The 22,173-nt window shown below is 38.6% G+C and overlaps 1 protein-coding gene across 2 annotated transcripts; it reads right to left on the bottom strand.

The window, feature by feature from the left end:
* Positions 1–918: 918 nt before the first annotated feature.
* On the bottom strand, positions 919–17,980 carry SGCB (sarcoglycan, beta (43kDa dystrophin-associated glycoprotein)). 2 transcript variants are annotated; one of them, XM_011973360.1, is made up of 6 exons: positions 17,726–17,980; positions 12,907–13,116; positions 9,202–9,387; positions 8,247–8,438; positions 7,794–7,925; positions 919–4,338 (listed from the first exon to the last, which is right to left on the bottom strand). In XM_011973360.1, exons 1-6 carry the CDS (start codon positions 17,753–17,755, stop codon positions 4,135–4,137), a joined length of 954 nt encoding a protein of 317 aa, XP_011828750.1. In that variant the 5' UTR covers positions 17,756–17,980; the 3' UTR covers positions 919–4,134. The 2 variants fall into 2 exon arrangements, with proteins under 2 accessions (XP_011828750.1, XP_011828758.1); XM_011973368.1 differs by lacking the exon at positions 12,907–13,116 and having other exon boundaries at positions 17,726–17,799.
* Between the last annotated feature and the right edge of the window lie 4,193 nt (positions 17,981–22,173).

Below are 22,173 nucleotides of genomic sequence, written 5' to 3'. Positions count from 1 at the left end.
TAGTGTTGAAGAGAAAGACATGGTTGAAAAATACTTTTTCTTAAGTGGACATGAATTAAAATTGCCCTGTTTCTTTTTAAGCTGAAGAGATTTATACATGATAGGTTTGAGTTCAAAACAGCTAGACAAGGACAATCTTATATCTTAAAGTGAAAGGTGTTAATTTGTTAAAAAGTCATACTATTTATAAATTTATACGTATTAGGTAAGGAACCACTGTGAACTCCAGAAAAAGTTGCTTAGGAAACTGGAAACAATTAGGCAAAATGTAAATTTCAAAAGGGACATAGTCAAGCTGAAGTATGAGGAAGCAGTTAGAAATACTGGGTGTGTATATTTGTGTGTCAGCTAGTGAAAGACAGGAAGAAGGCAGCAGAAAAAGCAAAGTATTATAGAAAGGAAATGAAGAGTTCATTTACACATAAAAGAAAGAGGGTGGGAAAACTGAAGGAAAAAAGCAACAGAGGCGCCTTCAGGTAAGGACAAGATCTGGAAAGTAATATTGCTTCTAAGACATACCTTTGTATCCTAAGTGGTTTTCAAATGGGTGGATTATCTGGATCAAGCCAGGTAGGGATTTAAGACCTGAACCTTTGAGGCTCCACCCATCCTGCCATCAAGGCTGCCCAGTGGCCAGCCCTCATCCTTTCATCTCCGGCTTTGGCCTCCTGCCATGGTGACAGTGTGCACTTTCCGCTAGGACACCAGGGAAGCACGACTGGAGAGAAGCCTTTTGCAATGCACAGAGGGGAGGGCATTCAAAACTGGGAATGTACAACTTTCTAACTTTGAGTTCTAGGAGTCCAGAGAGATTACATAAACACTGACCGTGTCCCATTCTCAAGTCATATTTAAATTCATCACGTTTGCATGACTAAATAGAAAACAGTTAATATATAACCATTAAATAACAGCAAACAATTTACAGAATTTTTATTGTAAACAGAAGTTCATAACTAGTTATTATAAACTGAATCAACTGAAACACAAGTTAGCAATGTGAAACACATTTATAGGCTTATTTTTGTATGGCATAATTGGTAATTTTTGCCCCTCAATACTTTTAAGAAAACTGCTAAAATTTTCAGCATTTCAATGATCTCTTCTTTGTCAAGTTTAGCTCCATGACATTCTCATTACCTTAAAAAAAAACTCATTCAAATATAGGTAGAACTTCTACCTTTCATCATCAAAACTATCACACAAAATTTATTTTTTCACAATGCAAAAAGAAGACAAATGTATATTTTAAAACATTATCAGCAGACCCTGTTTTATGTTGTTTTTACATTTTTTCCATCTGCCCATTATTCTCTAAGAAATCTTGCACTAATTTCATTTGCCGTCCTTGTCATTGCAGACCGCCTCTAGAATACTGTGGTAATTGAAACTACCATGTACCTGCACCCCCTCCCAGGGTCCTATCTTTGTCACCCACCTCCCCCATGGCTACTGCTTGTCATATCTGTGCTCAGTGCAGGGATGAGTGTACAGCTGGAAGAGGCGAAGTCAGCATTTCAGTTTACAGAAAAATACCATCTGGTGGACAGAATGAGTTGCTGAAGATTTACTGTGAATAAAAATAAGCCGGCTGGGCACGGTGGCTCATACCTGTAATCCCAGCACTTTGGGAGGCCAAGGTGGGTGGATCAAGAGGTCAAGAGATCGAGACCATTCTGGCCAACATGGTGAAACCCCATCTCTACTAAAAATACAAAAATTAGCCAGGCGTTGTGGCACATGCCTGTAGTCCCAGGTACTCGGGAGGCTGAGGCAGGAGAATCGCTTGAACCCGGGAGGCAGAGGTTGCAGGGAGCCGAGATTATAGCACTCCAGCCTGGCAACAGAGCGAGACTCTGTCTCAAAAAAATAAATAAATAAATAAATAATAAAAAAGCCGTAAGTAAAATTGAGAGTTTGCCCCTGTTCTGCTTTCTAATAGATTTTCCAAGTCTACATTTCCGAGAAACAGCCAGGACTACTGTAAAGTATCCTAAAACGCTATGCCTGTTAACCATCATTTGTATAAAAACATCAAAATAGCCTCTCAGGTCAAAAGCACTTCATGGAGATGTATCAAAAACACAAGTATTTCCCAAAAAAGAGTAAAAATAGATTATTTCATGAATTACATTTAATAAATAATATTTTGTAATATAGCGTTTTCTGGGTTTTATAAAAATATTTACTTAAACTTTTAAAAGAAATCTAAATAGAGCAGACAAGTAATGAATATGCAATTTATAGACCATCTGAATGAAAATTTCAGCAACTTTTTTCTTAATTCAGATATTAAATGATATTGAATATATTCAAATGAGTTCAAATATCACTACAACAACACTCAAGAGGTTATAAATCTCATTCTTTTCATTTAAAAACTGCATTCAATGTTAGGTAGTAAGTCAATCCAATTTCAGTACAATTTAATGACTTCATAATCTCTAAGGTATTTGATTTTTCTACCAGAGAGAAATGTGACAATATTGAATACAAATTGTTTTTTGTATTGGTTTTCTTATGTACACAATTCAAAGTGACCCTGATAGAACGCTGTTACACTTGACTGCAGGGTTGTGCCCATGCCACATCTCTACTGCCTATTTTACAGTAAACTCCTTTGGGGGCCCTGTCCCTGATCCTGTGGGAATCTTAATAATACCAGAGAGTTCTTTTCCAATCAAATATATTAAAAATCAACTAGCTTGAGGGTTATAAATAATTACAATGAGATAGTAATATTAGGAGCAGAGATAAATTATTATCCTTATCTAAAAATTATGTGTATTATTTCCTGCATTAGCACTCTTTAATCCAGTGCTTCTGGACTTATTTTCAAGGCATGGTGTACTTACCAGGCCATGCCTGGCCCAAATAACTTGTTTGGGTCTATGGCCTCCCCACTTTCCACTGTGTTGCCCCGAGTGCTGAGGGTATAAACATCTTGGCAACTCTGTTATGTATTGTTAACTCCAGTGTGCCAAGGTCCATTGTTGGGAAACTGAGATAATTCACAAGTAGGTAAATTTGACCTCTGCATCGTATAATATTTTGGAATTGGCCCAACATAGTTTAAAATGGGACAGTGATTGGTCCTTTCTGGGTCTGACATGAGGTTTATTTTCTTTTTAAGTAGAGTAAGCATACCTGTTTTGTTTGACTCTCATCTTCTTATGTAAGTTTAAATTAACCTTTGTTCATCTTTCTAGAGTTTTAAATAATTAAAAAGTCAGTGCAGACAGTGAAAACAACATGGCATTTGGAATCAAGTACATCCAGGTTTGAATCACGCCTGAATTCCAATCCCATCTCTGCTACTTACTATGTGATGTTGGCCAAGTTTGTTAACTTCTCTGAGCTTCAGTTTCTTAATGGGTAAAACCTGGATAATACCACCTACTTGCAGGGTTGTGGTAAGAATTGGGGATATAAACATGCAACGCCTAGAACAATCAATGCCTAGGATGTAGAAGATGCTCAATAAAAATAGTTATCATTATTATTTAAAAGTTAAAGCTGAGATGGTATTTTAATTTCTACCACATTGTGAACAATTGATAGTTATCATTATTTCAAATAAACATTATTTTACAAAATATTTTCTTCCTAGTGCAAAACTAAGGAACCATTGTTTCTATCTCACATATGTAAAGTTCTTTAATGACTTCACTTACATGTGAGAATATGGCTCAGGCTTAATGCACTAGAAATCGGCATCTTTCCTTTTAGAAGCCAAAAGGCAGAGCATGAAACATTGATTTAAATATCCTAAGTGGATCTATCCCCATTAGAGTTACCAAAGTATACTTACAGTGAGTCTAAACAGCTGCTTCAGCCTTTTAATCTTTAGAAAAGGGATAGTGGACTTTTAAAAACACTTCTTTAAACATGAATTTTCATTTGCTTCTCATAATTATTTTAGGGAATAAATATGAAGATCAGCGTAAATTAATAAAATGTATTAGAATTTAGGCTCTCTGAGAAGATTTTAACTATGTAGATCATAAAACAGATACAGCAATGCTATGCCATTAAAATAATTATGAGTTATTACAAACTCTGTAAAAATAATGATTTGCATGCATAAAAAAGTCAAGTCAAGATATAAACAAGTTGGTGACCTCTGGGGTTCTTCTAATGAGTGTTTCCACAGGGGTTGTCTGAGATTTGGCAGCCCATGTTCTGGCTGGTTACTTGCACCTTGAAGAGTGTCCCATCAGCACACACGCAGAGCTTGTATCGCACCCAGTCACCACTACCCAACTGGTCTCCACTGGAGGAACTGGGTAGGCGGGTGGTGCTGACCATCACAGATCCATTTAGGATGATACTGTTTTCCTATTAGGAGAATACTAATATGATTTATTTACCTCCATGAGTGGGTACAGAACAAAGTCAGTAAACAAAACTTACTGAAATATCAATGAGAAAAGAAGGCAGTAAGAAAGAGTAAAGACACAAACAAAAAAAGAGCAACAACAAAAAGCAAACTCAATATCAGGATTCAACAAGTGACTTCTTCGCTTCATATATCCATAATGTATGTAAATAAATCTGCAACATAATTTCTCTATTATTAGTTAAAATTACATCAAAATTCCTAGGTGCATAATAAAACTGATGTGGATAAAGTGTCAGATCATTTTCAGTTTTAAGTCCCAAGAGAACTATAACAAAGTTACTGATTGATAAGTTTGTGATCATGAGTACGAAAAGACTTTTCCTCCTTAAGGGAATTAATTTTAATTTCCAATGTTTTTGCAACACTGCAAATGAAGATTCAAACCATGTAATTTGAAGACCAGGCACTTCCAGTCTGGAGGTTCTTCACGCCCACTGTTCCAGAAACATTATTTTATTGTGGCTCCTTAAAATCCTTCTTGTTAGGGACTCTTAGGCCTCTCTTGCTTTCTCCCTTTCCTCCTTTCTTCTTTTCATTCACTCAACAAATAATTACTGAGTGCCTGCTCCTGCTACACACCAGACACTATTCTAGGTGCTGGCGAATACAACAGTAAGTAAAATAGGCAAAGCCCAAGTTCTTATTGAGTTGATGTTTAATGAGGTAGGGGGAGACAATAAAAAAAATGAATAGTAAAACACATAAGACATCAGGTAGGATAAATCCTATGAGGAGAAATAAAGCAGGATAAGTAGAGAGAGAGTGAGCAGGTGGGGACTGAGTTTTACATAGGACTACCTGTGGTTTGATAAGGTCACATTCCAACAGAAACTAGAGGAAGTGAGGGAGGAAGCTGTCTAGGTAACTGGGGAAGGGTACTCCAAGCAGAAGTAACAGTGCCTGCAAAGGCCCCGACGTGAAGATGTGGCTGGATTCCAGGGACAGCTATGAGGTCAGTGTGAAAGAAGCACGGAGAGTGAGGGGGAACAACTGGTAGGAGATGAGTCAAAGAAATACCTGAGGATCAGACATGTAAGCAGGGAATAGACTTTAGATTTTATTCCAGATTACACGGGAAGCTTTGGAGGATTCTAAATACAGAAATGACTTGATCTTTTTAAAATGGCCACTCTGGCTGTTGGGTAGAAAACAGACTGTGGGAGTGAATATTTGGAAGTAAGATCAGCTAGGAAGCTGTTCCAACCATCCAGGCAGGAAATGACAGCAGTTTACACCAGGGTGGTGATGGCGAGAGGTGGTGAGAAATAGCCAGACTCTGTATCTTCTGAAGGTGGAGCCAGAAGGCTTGCTATGGACTGATGGGTGTCATTTAATGGTACAGGAATACTGAAAGAAATGCATGCTTGTGGGTAATGGAGAATCTAAATTTTCAACTATTAAATTTGAGATGCCTATCAGATATCGAAATGGAGAATGTAAGTAGGCAACGAGATATGTGACTCTTAGTTCAATGGAGAGGTTAAAGCACAATTCCAAATTTGGGAGGCATCAGCTTACAGAGGGTATTTAAAGCAAAGAAAGAAAATTGGTTATAAACAATGGAGATGGCTAATTGATTATGCAGTGGTAGCATATGGAATAGACAGCAATTCTTAAGTGACTAGTTTTCCAATTTGTTCCAATGCTGCCATCTTGTGGTCATTTAATTTTACTTTCTGTAAATTTTTTTTTTTTTTTTTTTCTTTGAGACGGAGTTTTGCTCTTTTGCCCAGGCTGGAGTACAATGGTGCAATCTCCACTCACTGCAATCTCTGCCTTCCGGTTTCAAGCGATTCTCCCGCCTCAGCCTCCTGAGTAGCTGGGACTACAGGCACCCGCCACCACGCCCGGGTAATTTTTGTATTTTTAGTAGAGATGTGGTTTTGCCATGTTGGCCAGGCTGGTCTCGAATTCCTGATCTCGTGATCCACCTGACCCGGCCTCCTAAAGTGCTGGGATTACAGGTGTAAGCCATCGTGCCCAGACTAAATTGTTTCTTAAACAGCTTTTTCAAAAAAGCAGTTTAATTGATCAAATTATTTGTAATGATTGGCTTATACACTTTAACCACTGATATTAACAAAGTTATAAAGCTAATTATCTTTTTAATACTAGGTTCTTTTCCTTTAACAGTGAAGAAACTGATATGTGTATATGTATATTTCAAAGTATTTAAATATTTGTCATATTAACTACAAGGTAGAATGGGACAAGAAGTGGCAGGTAGAAAAAAAAAGGTGTGGTAAGTTGCTAATGGTCTCTATACAAATATCTTGCTTCTGGGACTTTCTACTGCTGAGAATAGCAGTCGTACTGTGGCTATTCTCCAACAGTGTTCTTAGAAGAATGGCTTCTTACACCACAATATACGTAAAAATTAACTTGGTAGGTAACTGAGTTTCTGGCAATAATTACATTTTATGTTCATCTTTACTATTTAGAGATGGGATTATGTGTTGTTGGGGGGAAAACTGCTTACGAAAGTAAAACAGCTACTTTTAAACAGTGTTTTTCCCAAGAACTATGAAATTGAAATTTTTTTAATAAGGAAGAATGACAAGTCCCTATGTTTAAGTTCCCTTTTGTCATGTAATGCTTGGTAAGACAAATTTAATTCGCTTTAGTTAAATAATATATTGTAGGTACCCAAAGCCATTTTGAATAAGTATACTTTGACCAGAATTGTGAGCCATTAAAAAGTTTTTGGACTTACAGCACATGAAATACCATAACTGTAGAAGTTCAGATATAATCTGTTAAGCACAAAGAAAATTCACTTTCAACAGCCACAATAAAGACAAAAACCTTTTTCCTTTACAATTAATAATAGATTAAAATACATTTTTAATAAATATGTCTAAATAAAATAATTTTATACATTTGCTAATTGTTTTTTTTTTCACATCACTGGATATGAAGCTCAGGAAGGGATCTGAAAAATCTTTAATTAAAAACAATAACTCCAAGGCATGAATATTTACTTTGATCTTCCAGAATTCTCTTTTAGAAGGTTTTTGGGTTTTTTTTTTTTTTTTTTTTTTTTTTTGCCTTCTAAAACAATACAAGCAATCATTATACAAGAAAAAAAATACAGGCTACTAGAAATAAAAATAAAACAAATAATCTGTTATCTTGCTATCCATAACTAAATATTGTTGACATTTTGGTATACCCTGCCAGGTTTTTATAAACATACATATGTTTTGAAGAATGAAAATGTATTTCACGAACTGTTTTGTAACTTTCTTTTACTTCACAACCCACTTTGAACATATTTCCATGTCAAAAAATAGACAATTATATCATTTTCAATAATTGTGTACTATTCCACATATGGATTTATGTATCCAAGAACCTAATAATTCTCTGAAGCTCTTAAAAGAATACTCACCGCCTTTAACTCCATATTACCACCCATGTGAAATTCAATGGTTTTGCCCATAATGAATACTCCTTCATTTCCACGCACAATAGCACGCCCATCAACTTTTATATTTAAATCACTGGTAGCATTGCTGGTAATCTGAAAATTTAAAAAACAAGTACTAAAAAAAGTTTCTAAATTAATGTGAGAATTGTTATCAGAGGTAGAGAAACAGAAGTTTCAGTCATGAGACATGAAAGTCAGATGTTTCTATTAATGTTTTAGAGATGTGGAAATTGAGATAAAGATGACTTGATAATGATCACACAAGCTAGTTATTGACAAATCTAGAATTAATCCTTTCCAGTGTTCTGGAATATATTCTTTTATACTACTTTAAAACAGTACAACTCTCCATCCACTTTATAACTGTAGAGAGTAACTCTCTCCCATTAGTAAAGCAAAGCCAATAAATCATACCCTTTCAGTAGATGCTTTTTGAACATTTAAACTTTTCACTCCGCTTGGCAAGTGAAACTCATGAGTTTCATAGTCTGTGCTGAATAAGATATTTTGAGTCCTCGGGTCAAAAAACTGCATGCCGATGTCACTTGTAATAGAAGTTTTGTTGTTTTCTACACTGAGCTTTGTTGTCCCTTGCTGAAAAACAATCTTAAAAAAAAAAAACAGTTAATTGTGAATATATTTTCAAAGAAGACTGCAAACAAAATTCCTGAACAATATATTTAAAACATTACAAAAATTACAGAAATTTAAAAACCACAATAATAGGCTAACTTCAAATACTTTTAACTGTGTCTGTCTGTCCTCCCTCCATCCACTTGGAAGAAGAGTTCTTCAGAATGAAGGTTTATACATTTATTTGCTTATTAGCTATGCAAAAATACATGAGTCATGGAGGAACATGGCCCAAGGACTAAGATAGGCAGGGGTGGTGGTAAGAATACCTCCTTGAGGTTTTATTCAGTTGAAAACTATGTTTTCAACTCTTGGCATGGGATGCCACTGACTAGATTGGCATATTCTCTTCCAGAGCCCCCAAAACTACAGAGTATTCTCACTGGGGAAAGTGCTTTCTTAATGGCTTCCTCATATGGAGAAGCAAATAGTAACCTACGTATTCTCATACTAATTACATCTGTCATAGAAAATGCTACCATTGAACAAAATCTCAAATATTAAGAAATCATCTAATTTTAACAGATTATAAAAGCAATAGTATTATTAAACATTAATATTTATGGATTTTTAAACTGTATTCACTATATTCATACATTGATAGATATATTCTAAATACACTAATTTTTCCAAGGGAAAATATCTCTTTCCAATAATCAATCTAGGTTTTTGCAAAGTATTTTTCTCTAATGCCCCTCTCCTGTTTGCATTTCTTTCAGTTAATGTGGCAACTTACAGGCTGGTTGTTGCCAGTGATGACCAAATTTTCATTTCGCCTTCCTCCTACTGTGCTTTTATAAAGAGGATGGATCACTCCCATGTCAGATACTTGCTTAAATCGAAGCAGGCCACTTTCATGAAACTCCATACTATCACAGCCATTTGGTCCAATGCGAATCACAGCCCAAATAACAAGTGTTATCTGAAAAAGAACACAAGTCCACTGTTGGTAGGCTGCATACATGTAATGTAATTGGAAAACAAATAGAAAATATTATCACCAAAACGTTAAAGACCTCCTAAAATGTTTAATCAGTGAGGTAAATATATCAATTAGTTTTCCACTTATAAACAAAACTAATTTTATTTTTATTAAGGTATTACATGCAAATAGCTAAAAGTCAAAATGTGCTAAAGGTCTATAATTTAAAAAGAATAGTTTCTTATTTTTTCTACCCTCTCCATATCTCATTCCCAAGAACAACCACTTTCAACAAATTTAGCTATTTCATCCAGAATTTATCTCCTTAGTTCTAAATATATATATTTCTTCTAAATATATGTTAGTTTTTCAATTATCATAATTTAGGTTTTATCTATTCATTTTCTATTTTAGCAGATGAGAAATTTAGCTCATTTACATCTCTTTTCTTTTCCAGCTCCAATCTCAAGTTTAATTAAATCCAAGGTCATTATTTTCAGTATTACAACCATGTAAATATTGCTCATTACCAAACCAAATACTGTCCTATAATGGCAGTTTCTTTCCTGTACCTTGTCTCTCAGAGTTTAATACTTCGTTTTCCTTAGTTTCTTTAAAAATCTAATTAATCTCAAATCCTCCAATATTTCTGTAAAATCTCTCAATACAATATTCTGTAGGTCTGAGCCTCTCAGATAATGTATTAGTTCTATTTTTCTCTCTCGGGAAATCTTTCTGGAACCTTTATCTTTCTGGTTTGGTCTGTGTGGGCTGGACTGGTCTGTATGGGCCCCCTGCACAGCTGTAATCATAAACTTTCCCTTACTTTCATGCTGAACTTCCTTTTGTTCTTCTCCTGTGACAGACACCCAGTTTCCTATATCCTCGTCTTTCTTTTGGTAGAGCACATCCTCCAGTGGCTTCTCAGCAATGAATGTATGAGAAGTAAAAATTTTTGGAAAGTGTGCATGGCGAAAATATGTCTTCATAATTCTACACATTTGCTTGCTACACTGGCTAAGTTTACAGTTCTAGACGGAAAATTATTTTCTTCCTGAATTTTGAAAGTCATAGATTTATTGCCTTCCAGGTCCCAATGCTGCTTTTGGGAGGTCCTATTCCATTCTGATTTTGTATTCTTTATAGATAACCTGTTTTTTTTCCTCCTCTGGAAGATATTAGGATCTTTTCTTTATTACTGGTTTTCTTAAATTTCATAATAATGGCCTTGTGTCTTTTTATGCATTACACTGGACCCAGATGGTAGTTTTCAATCTGTTCTAGGAAATTTTCTTGATTTATGTATTTGATCATTTTCCCCCCAGTGTTTTCTGTGCTCTTTCTGAAACACCCATTAATAGCATGTTAGAGCTCTGGAGTTGATTCCTTAATTTTGTTGAAATTTCTGAAAGAGTTTTTTTTTATCCTCTAATATCTTCTGTCTGTCTGTCTATCTATCTATCTATCTATCTGACTACTTATCCATCTTCCCACCCACCCATTCATCTCTGTGTGTGTGTGCATGTGTGTGTGTGCGCATACACATTTCTATGAGTTATTAATTGTTCCTTTTGATTTTTGATTGTTTTGTTTTGTTTTGTTTTGTTTTTTGGTAGAGACAGGGTCTCACTTTATCAGGCATGAGCCACTATGCCTGCCTTGGTCCTTTTAAAAGGCATGTTATTCTTGTTTCATTGATGCAGTATATTCTTATTTATCTGAAAATACTGAATTCAGGTTTGGTTTTTTGGTTTTTTTTTTTTTTTTTTTTGGTAGTTTTTGTGGCATTTTCTCTATTCCATGAGTTTCTACTTTTCCCATGGTTTAGGTGTTTTCATCTCTATCATTTTTCAATTCTTCCCACTTTCCTCAAAAGTCTATTGATCCCTGGCTCAGTATTCATACTTAGTGATGAATTCATAGAAAATTCTTTGAGGGGTGGGGCTTGTGACTGACAGGTGTCATAAGAGGGATATCAGGTGGCTTTTTCACTGGGACTTGCCAAATGACAGTATCTTCAGATCTTTTTCCTACATGCATCAGGAATCCCAGAGAAGGCTCTTCTGTCTCTCGCCTGGCTGCCAGGGAGCTGAAGGTGGAGGATGAGAATAGAGTGTGGGAAAGGAAGTCGCAGGACCGAGACTTCCCTGTTTCAGTATGGAAACCCAACCCCTACCCTCCAGTATCCTCAGGCAGAAAGAATCCTCTCTGGTCCAGTGTGTCCAGAGACATAGTAGTCTTGTGTGACATTAGGAGGGGTAGCTGTCTAACTGCTGGCTGGAAGGGAGAGGAGGCCTAGGGATCTCACAGCTTCTTATACAGATTTTTCAAATGACTTCTCTGTTTTCAGTTCTTGCCTCACTTCTGCTTTTCAAGGTACTGGAACTTCTAATTCCCAAGGCTTTTTAGGGTTTTACAAGGTACTTCCACCAACATCCCTTCCCCAACAAGCAGATTCTCCTCTCTGATAAGTTATCTGCCATTGTTCCTCCTACTTTGTATCTTCATATATTATGGTTTAGGATTTCAGTTGCTTCCCACTTTCTTCAAAGATATTTCTGTTTCTTGACATTGTTACTTTGGAATGAGCTTTTTAGAGAAAAAGATAAAAATGTCTTTATGCTGCCATCTTGACCAGAAGTCTCCGATAAATTTATAAAATGAAATCCATTCAGAATTTGTGCTCCTAGTAAAAATGTACATATCTAATATGAAATTTATGTAGGAAGAGGTCTTTCTGATTTGAGTGAAGAATTAGAGTACTTTGGACATACATAAATACAAAAAGACTGCCTTGCATGCATTAGAAGTAGAAAATAACACAAAAAGAATCACTTTAAGACTGCTGCAGACTACGTTCATGATCTGAAAATATCTGTACAAGCACATGTCAGAGAGTTTCAAATTTAACCCCCAGATAGTGACAACTTCATATTAAAAGGATTTCTTCATTAAAAAAGCAAACATCTTTGGAAAAGGCATCCTATCAGGTCCTCAGTACTTCAGTGCAAATCCGTCTACCAGATCCTTGCATCCTTTGACAACAGGGACTTAGGACTATAAAATATAACCTTTTACTGCCATCAAAGGGTTTAAAATTTTAAAATCCAGCTGAGGAGGCAACATTAAATGTAGGAAAAGTTAAATGAAAACAGAAAGGATTATATTTTTAAGGACATGTGAAAGCAATAAAATCATCTTGGCAAAGTTCTCTTCTATTGAGTTGATCCTATCCTTATTAAAAGCCTCATGCTCTACCGACTGAGCTAGCTGGGAGCTACACAATTCTACCCTTGCTAAAAGTTAAGTCCATTAAAGGGATAAACTCATGCACATTTTTTTCTAAATGAAATTAATATGTGAAAATATTAGCACACTAGTTTTTTATAAAGTATTCATTAAAATTCAATAAGAGACAAGACGTATAGAAAAGGAGAAAATAAAGTCTATGATTTCACTATAAAGCAGATAAAAATTCCCCATGGCAATTAAAAGGAGTATTCTGTACAATATACTCACAATTAAATTGATGACAGCCAGGATAAACAAGAGGATAATCACACAGATGGCTAAATTGCCCTTTCTTCCTCTCAACCCTGTTTTGTGGAGACGATCTTCATCAATCGGAATGTACCCAGCTTTAAAGTTACTGTTGTGCTCCTTATTGACATTCCGTCTCTCAACAGCCTTCTCACGCATGGACTTCTTTACAGGACCATTGGAACTTTGCTAAATATGAAATACAACATAATGGAACAGTTATACCCTCTCATTTTGTGCATTTATCTATTAGGTGCAAATTCATACCTATAGCAAGCTGAACTGGTTACTGACACATTTTCCATGAATAAACTGCAAGTCATATTGAGTCGCAGTTCCAACTAAGGGCGTAAATGTGCTTAGAGGAGAGTATAGAAGAAACTTCAAGGTCACTATCTGATAGTTTTCCTCTCTGCTTTCAACAGTCCCACTGTCAAAGTATACAGCTTGTTTCTGAGCAGAGTTGTTATACATAACCTATAGTGAGTAACTGCTTTTATTAATAATTTATTAATTTTTGTATATATAAATCTGGCCCTCCATATCCATGGGATCCATATCCATGGATTTAACCACTGTGGATCAAAAATATTTGTGGCCAGGCGCAGTGGCTCACGTCTGTAATCCCAGCACTTTGGGAGGCCGAGGCAGGTGGATCACAAGGTCAGGAGTTCAAGACCAGTCTGGCCAAGATGGTGAAACCCCATCTCTACTAAAAATACAAAAAAATTTAGACGAGCGTGGTGGCACGTGCCTGTAATCCCAGCTACTCCAGAGGCTGAGGCAGAGAACTGCTTAAACCTGGAGGGGCGGAGGTTGCAGTGAGCCGAGATCGTACCACTGCACTCCAGCCTGGGCAACAGAACAAGACTCCGTCTCAAAAAAAAAAAAAAAAAATTGGAAAAAAGGTGAATGGTTGCATTTGTATTTGTACTGAACATATGCAGACTTTTTTCTTGTCATTATTCCCTAAACAATAGAGTATAACAACTGTTTACATAGTATTTACATTGTGTTCAGTGTTGTAAGTAATCTGTAGATGGATTTAAAGTATACAGGAGGATGTGCAGAGGTTACATGCAAAAACTACACCACTTTATATAAGGGACTTGAGCATCAATGAATTTGGCTAACCTTTGGGGGTCCTGAGACCAATCCCCCACAGATTCTGAGGGACAACGGTATACATTTTCATTTATATGAAAATAAGACTGGGAAGGCTGACACAGCTTTTTAGTTATGATTTCACTGACTAGAGCTCACATTACCCTAGATCAGTAGTTTTCAAATGCAGAATGGGGAGTCCTGGGAGGGTTCCATGAACCCCTCTGGGGATCTGTATTTTCAAAATAACAATAAAACAATAACAGATATTGTTTGCTGTTTTTACTCTCCTAGGCCCATGAATGTAAAGGCTACATGACCAACGTGATGACATCATCACTCAATGGAATGTGTGCTTGTATAGCCCAGTACTTTAAACATTTCTCCGTTTTAACTTCTCCTATAGTGAATATCAATGAATATAATGCACATAAACCAAAGCTCTTTGGAATCCTCTGTTTTTTAAGATTGTAAACAGAACCTGAGACCAAAATGATTTGAGAACCTCTAACCTAGACTATGGTTGAATGACATTTTGGGTAATAATCTTGAATATCAAGAGCACAAAAGAAGTGGGCAGAAATGGACACTGTCCTACCTATTTCTTAGAGCTCTGAGAAAATTCAGTTGTTGAATATGCGTGTATTAAGCACTTTATGCTTAAACACTAATTCCATAGATACGAATACAAAAGAACTATAGGAAAGGGTCTTTATCCTCTATGTATTAACAGATATGATTTGTGTACATGTTAACATAAAATAGTTAACAATGCAATAAAGCCTGCTGTATGTTCAGGTGCCAAAATTAATAGTCTAGGCAATACACGCTGCAGAGTTCAAAGGGAGGAGAGACAGGATGACCTGGAGTTGTTAGGAAAATGGGGAGAAGTAGATGGGTCAGATATGGCAAGGCAGGGAAAAGAAAGTTGGAAAAGTAGGGCCAGGCCGTGAAGGTTCTTGGACAGCAGGGTACAAATTCTAGTCTTTATGTTCTATTTAATTGGGAGTCACTGGAGGTTTTTGAGCACAAATTCAGAATGTTAAATGTGCAGGCATTTGTAGGAGAGGGAAAAAACAGGAGTACCAGTAAGTAGGCTGCTGGGGATGTTGTAGTAATGGAGGATTAAGGTAAGAGGACCTAAACTAAAGTGGTATGAAAAAGGACAGATTAAGAAGATAGTTTAAGACCTAACTGAATTTGTAGTCAAGTTCCAAAAAAGAACCTCAGTATGGGCTTCTGACAACCCTAATAGATGGGCAACTTAAAAGTGTTAGCCAGAGTTTGAATATAGGTCCCATAAAAGACAGAAAGGACAAAATTCATCCCTCCTGAGACGTAGTCTTTACTCTTCTCTGCCAAACCATGCACATTACTGTCTTCATCTTGATGCATTTAACATTTATTGAATAGTTACTATAAGCCAGATGCTCCAAGCTACCAGGATGAACATAATGTCCACCCTCAAGGAGCTTAATTACAGGCCAGTCAGGTAGATGGACAAGGTCACTAACAGTTCACACAGCATGGCAAGTGCTGGAGTGGAGCAATGCACACAATACAGAAAGGGTACAGAAGAGGAATGCATCTCCACCTAGTAGGCAAGGGCATCAGGGAAGGGTTCTAAGAAAAGCTGAAGGTTGAGTTGACTCTTGAAGGATGGACAGGAGTTAACCAGGCAAGAGAGCTGAGAAGGTCATTCTAGGCAGAGGAAGAAGCATGGAGACTTTGAGAGGCAACCATCTCTGGGAGAACTAATTTTGGTCACTTTATGTGGATGGTGAGAAGGACAGGTGTAGGGAGAAGCAAGAAATACAGTAAGATATGTGCTTAGGGGCCAGTAAGCGACATAAATACCATGACAAGAACAATGGACTTTATCCTGAAGGCAAAGGGGAACTACTGAAGAGTTAAAATAGGTTTCCTATACAATCAGATTTGCACTGTAGAAAAATCACTCCAAAAAGAGATGAACTGGAACTGAAGAGCCTAGAAATGAAGATATCAACAGCAAGTTTCTCTAAGAGTCCCAGTGAGGTACTGACTGAGGTTTGACTCTGAAGCTGAAGTCTGGGGAAAGGTGTTAAGAGGCAGAACTGTCAGGATCTGGTGATTGTTTGGATATGAGTGTGGCACAAAGAGGTCAAAGATGACTCCCAAATAGGACTGGCTATATAATTTGTGGGACCCTGGGGAAAAAGGAAATGTGGGGCTCACTGTTTAAATCTCAAGACCCGGACAGCAGAACATTAAATCAAGTGCAGGTCCTTCTTAGCTCCCTTAAACTGGCCTTGGTCCTAAGTTTCTGGCTAGGTTAAACAAGTTAATGGAGGGTTGTAGTCTTTTTAATAGTAAGTATGACAGAGTCCAGTTTTGAACATTTTTGAGTTTGAGATCACTGTGGAAAATTCAGTTAAGTTCAGGGCTGGAGACGTAATGCGTAAATTTGAAGTGGAGACTGAGAAATGGATCAGACTGCCCCACTTATGTGTAAAGCAAAAACAGAACCAGATGGAAAAAGAATCCTCTGAAACAGAAGTCGATAACTTAGGCGGGAAATGAGGAAAGCCAAGGCACAATTCAAATCCCAACAACTCCAAGAAGTTTTGTCTCCTTTCAGTTTCACTCATTCCTCTACGTTTTATTTTACTGTTACAAATCTGCAGCCTGCCTATTGTCTTTAGCTGATTTTTCTGCATCTATTTGGCTGTATGACTTTAAGCTTCTGAAAGGCAGATTTTCCGTCTTTTATCTTCAGAATGAGCCCTCCAGTGACATTTATCTAATAGGTCTCTAAAAAGTTAATTATCTAAGAAAATGGTTCCAAAGGTCAAAACTTGACTCATTTTTTTCAACGTTTTAGAATGAGACTTTTTCAAGAGAAACTACTATAATTGTTCAAAGGAAAAGTAAGTTAGGTAAGGGCGAAAGTGACTGAAAATTATTTGTATTATAATAAATCACCCTAGCGATTACATGTATGTATATATTAATACATACATATTTGTGCACGCACACACATATGCATGTACATGTATGCATACGGATAGCTAGATTTTGGGGGGATAAGAAGCCTTTTAAACCATTCTAAGTTACAAGTTTACAGCGCAGGTCAGGAAACCTTGGTTAAATAATTTTTAAAAGTGGACAGCAGATAGTTTTAGACTGGTGACTAAATCTTCAAAGACCAAAGCGGGAGGGGAAATCTGGGATGTCTGCATATTGGAGATGGCAGAAACAAAAACCGGCTGCAAGCTGACACCCGGGCAACAGCTGACCCGTTTCTTGGCTAGTGTCAGGGGAGCCTTCTCGCTGGGGCTGAGGTTATTTTTATCCGAATCGCTGCTGGCGGCTGAACCGGGTACGTCCCTGAAACGTCCCAGCGCAGGCTTCCAGGCTGGCTCCACAGCCTCCCAGGCTCTCTGGACGGAGTCCCCTCCTCACCCAACCCCGCCGAGGGTCAGCCAGGCCAGGCCCAGCCGAGGCCGAGGCCGCTGCTGGCTCCTTGTCCCCAGCTTGTGCCAGCATCCTCGGCGGGGGACAGCTCCTCCTGCCCCGCACCGATAGGCCCCGCCTAACCCAGACCCTGCGGCCCGCGCGCCCCGCACCCCCGGCCAGCCCTCCCGCGGGCCCAGCCGGCAGGACCCGGCCTCCCCAGCTCCTCCAGCCCCCGGCTGGGGCGGTGCTCACAGACCTGCTCGGCAGCCGCTGCCGCAGCCGCCATCTTCCCGCGCCCGCCGCCGCCGCGCTCCCTGCCGGGCCGTGCCCGCCCCTCTGCGACCGCACCCCGCGCGCCTGCGCCTGCGCCCTGGCGGTGGGACTCGGGGAACCGGCTGCTCACACCTTCTCCTCCCCAGCCCGCATCCCCGAAGATCCATATCCCGGCCCTGCGGGCTCAGGCTCCGCCACGGCCGCTGTCCCTAGGACAGTGGCCTCGGGCGCGTTGTATCGCGCAGGGGCCAGAAGGGGCCTATGGGGATTCTGCGCCACCTCGGGCCACCTGCAGATTCCTCAGAAAAGGCACCCTCAAAAACCGAGGACGCTTCTCCCCGTCCCCTTTGTTCCCCACCGCTGAAACCTGGGCACCATCCGGTGCCAAAGAGAGCTCTGACGCTCTCTTTGCTTCTCGGACCAAGGTCTCCTAGGCTAAGGTGGGAGGGGCCGATATCAAGACCACAAGTGGACGCGGACCGGCGTGGTGACTGCGTGGGCAGAAGTGAACAAGTGGTCACTTAGGCAGCTGGAGTCTTGAAGACAGAGTCCTCAAGGAGGAAGCTGAATCACTTAGGGCTGCTTAACTTTGGAGGCCTGTGAAGTCTGATGTTTTTATCCTGCGATACTGGGGATGCATTTTTCATTTAGTGTTGGAGATAGTGTTACCATGTATATCCTTGGGAACCTAATTGAACGGACATTTACCGAACACTGGGAAGCCACTCAGATGTACGAGTTACTTGGGTAGATATTCATTGTTCCCTGTTGCAGATATAATCCAATAATTATTTTAGCTGAAAAAAAAAAATGCAGTGAAGTCAATAGCAACTGTTCCTCATGTAGCTGAATCACTTCTAATAAGCATCTTTGGGCCCTCGTACTGTCTAATTCAGTAGGAGTCAGTACCTAGCTGGTCATCAGTCTCTCTGCGTTTCTTTTGTCCCAAATGCTGGAACCACTTGACTCATATTTCTAGACTCACTGCTCTCTGAGTCTGTGGGACAAATCTGCATTTTAGGCAGGAAAACTCTTAAGTTAAAGCCCAATGATGCAGGAGTCAGCAGTAAGGCTCTGTGTTAATATTCTGCCTGTGGTCTCATTGATCAATTTGCACAACTAGGCTCTTAACTGATTCTGAGTTCCTGTCTCCTAGTCCTTAATTCCTACGCTTTGCATTTTTCTCTCTGCTGGGAAAGTTCTTTCCTGGCTCGCACACTCTTATTCATCCTTCAAGAATCTATTAAACATCGTATTTTCTGTAAAGGCTTCAGAGGCTCCCACAGATTTATTCCTTAACTTTGTGCCTAGCCTTTTGTAGCACTTCAGATTGCATTCTATTTTTATCTTGTCTACCTGCTGACTTCATTCAAAAGATGGTGTGTTCTATCTGGAAGGTAGGTGTCTTACTCATCGTTCAATCTCCAATGTCTGGCACAGTAATTAAACTTAATAAATATCTTAGAAATCTGCCCAGTATCCCAATTTCTAAGCCCTGACTTGATTTTGCCAGCCTCCCTCCCACTTAGGTGGTAAAACACCTGGTAGTCAATTTTCCTGAAACCAAATGCCCCTTTGGCTATCTGAACATCCACTTCCCTTGGATTCTTTCCTCATTGCTGATGTCCGTCTCTGACAGGACATCCCACTATTCTTAATGCCAATTTCTATTCTCTTTTAAAGAGATCCAATTTACTCACATGACCACATTTTAATGTGGGTTATTTTCAAATGTACTATTGTCAGCTTTCTTTCTCCCTGAAATAATGACATTTAAAGTCAACTATGTGCCTGGCAATGCCTCTTTTACAAATGAAGAAATCAAGGCTTGTAGAGGTTAAATGGCTGACCATATTTTCAACTACTAAGGAGCCAGTATTGAATCTAGGTTTATCTGACTAGTCTTTGCTCTTTCTGCCATACATCACGGCCTTTAATTTTGCGCTTTTTTTTTTTTTTTTTTTTTTTTAGATGGAGTCTGCATGATATTAGCATTTGGAAGCACAAAACAGAGCTCCCCAGGGCTGGAGTATGAGTCAGATTATGAAGACACTTATACCTTTGTTCACTTTTCAGTGGTTTGAATAGTGCCCTGCAAAAAGACATATCCAAGTCCTAACCTCCAGTATCTGTGAATGTGGTGTTACTTTGAAACAAAGTCTTTGCAGATTGTTATAGAATGAATGTTTGTGTCTCCCCTGAATATTTCATATGTTGAAATCTTAGCCCCTAATGTGATGATATTAGGAGGTAGGACCTTTAGACGCTGACTTAGTTCATTTTGTGCTTCTATAACAGACTATCTGAGAATGAGTAATTTATAAAGCACAAAAATTTATTTTCTCACAGTTCTGGAGGCTGAGAAGTACAAGCAGGTTCAGTTGTCTGACAAGGATCTGGTCTCTGATTCCAGGATGTTACCTTGAACACCTTGTCATCCTGAGGGGAGGAATGCCATGTCCTCACATGGCAGAAGGGAGATAATGGGTGAAAAAAGACAAAACTCCATCAAGCCCTTTTGTAATGGCATTAATCTATTCATGAGGGCCAAGCCCCCATGACCTAAACACTTCCCAGAAGGCAACACCTCCCAATGCTGTTGCATTGGAGATTAAATTTCCAAACATGAATTTTTGGGGACACATTCACATTATAGAAGGAAGTGATAGGTGATTAGCTATGTTCTCATGAATGGGATTAGTGCCTTTATAAAATAGATCCAAGAGGATGGGTTTGTTCCTTCCACGATGTGAGGACACAGTGACATCTATGAATCAGGAAACAGGCCTTCACCAGACACTAAATCTCTAAGCATGTTGATCTTGGAGGTCCCAACCTCCAAAGCTGTGAGAAATAAATCTCTGTTGTTTATAAGCCACCTAGTCCATATTCTGTTATAGCAGCCCAAATGGACTAAGTCAGATGTTATTAATGATCTTGAGATCACTGTGAATTTAGGATGAGCCCTTATCCTTATCCTTATAAGAGGACAGGATGGCAACATACACAAAGGTGATATGAACATAGAAGCAAAGATTGGAGTGATCACTGTACTAGGCAAGGAATACCAATAATTGCCAACTGCTACCAGAAGCTAAGAAAGAGGGATGGAGCAGATATACCCTTAGTGCCTCCAGAAGGCTCTGATTTCTTCCTTCTAACCTCCGGAACTGTAAGACAACAAATATCTGTTGTTTAAAGCCACCAAGTTTGTGTGTTACAAATACACACTTCAAGCCCAAGAACTCAAAATCTTTCTTCCCAGTCTGGTCCCCCTATGTTCCCTTAGTGAATGATATCACCATCTAGTCAGACACCTCAAAGTAGTTCTACACTATTTCTAGAATGATCTTTCTAAAATACAAATCTGATCATGTCACTCCTCACCCTCAAGCTTATCATACTCCAAATAAAATTTAAGCTCCTTATATTAGTGCATAAGGCCCTTCACCAAAAGTTTAGAACCTTTTGGTCCTTCTGCCCCTTGTTAGCCTTGTTTCCTGCACGTCCCACAAATACATCCAACTACAGAGGAGTCAGAGAATCAGAGACAAAGTAATCTATCCCTTTATCCATGTGCAATATTTGCAGCCCCCATCTAGTTGCCTGAGCTCATCAAGTTCTTAATGGCTCTGTTCCTTTGCTTATGTGGCTCTTTCTCCTTTTAATCTAGCTGTTCTCTACTTGTCCACTAAAACTCAGATCAAGGGATATCTCTTCTGAAAAGCCTTTCTTAAACCTTCTCCCAGTCATACATTTCTGATTTGTGTGCCCCTCTCTGTGATCCCCAACCATGCTGCTATTGTCACATCACACTATACTGAAATTTATCTATTTGTCCATCTGTTTTACTTATCTGTGAATTCATGCCTCTCCAGATTCTTCCCATTTTTCAGGACGAACCTCAATCCTATCTCCTCCTGACAGTCACAGCCTGTCCTTATTGCTCTTTCCTTTTAACTTTTAACTAATTTGCTGTAACACCTATTTAATACTTAATGCAGTATCTCATTACTTTACTTTTCATGATATACAGTTTGCTTCTGATTAGACTGAGTTCCTTACAAAGCAGAGGCAATGTGTTATTATTTTCCATGTTGCTCTAAGTCCTGAACACATTAAGAACCAAGTACATAATACATACTTAATAACTCTGATGAATATTAAATTAATTTTTTCTACTGGGTAAAAGATATTACTAGCATCTAAGTATTTCTGACGTCGGTGTCTAATACTCACCATACTGTACCCCAGAGAAGGCCACTAGACTAACTCTCATCTCTTTGTCTTCTATGTGCTCTTTCTGGGTCCAGTTCTGCCCCTTCCATACTTAACCTCTGTGACCTCCAATGTGATATAAAAGAGACCCAATCATACAGTTTTTCTGTTTACAGCCCTTTGCTGCCTCCCCACTGCCTATGAAATAAAGAT

This window comes from Mandrillus leucophaeus, unplaced genomic scaffold (genome assembly GCF_000951045.1).
Source record: "Mandrillus leucophaeus isolate KB7577 unplaced genomic scaffold, Mleu.le_1.0 Scaffold1001, whole genome shotgun sequence".
Classification (NCBI taxonomy): Eukaryota; Metazoa; Chordata; class Mammalia; order Primates; family Cercopithecidae; genus Mandrillus; species Mandrillus leucophaeus.
This window is presented reverse-complemented; position numbering and strand designations above follow the sequence as displayed.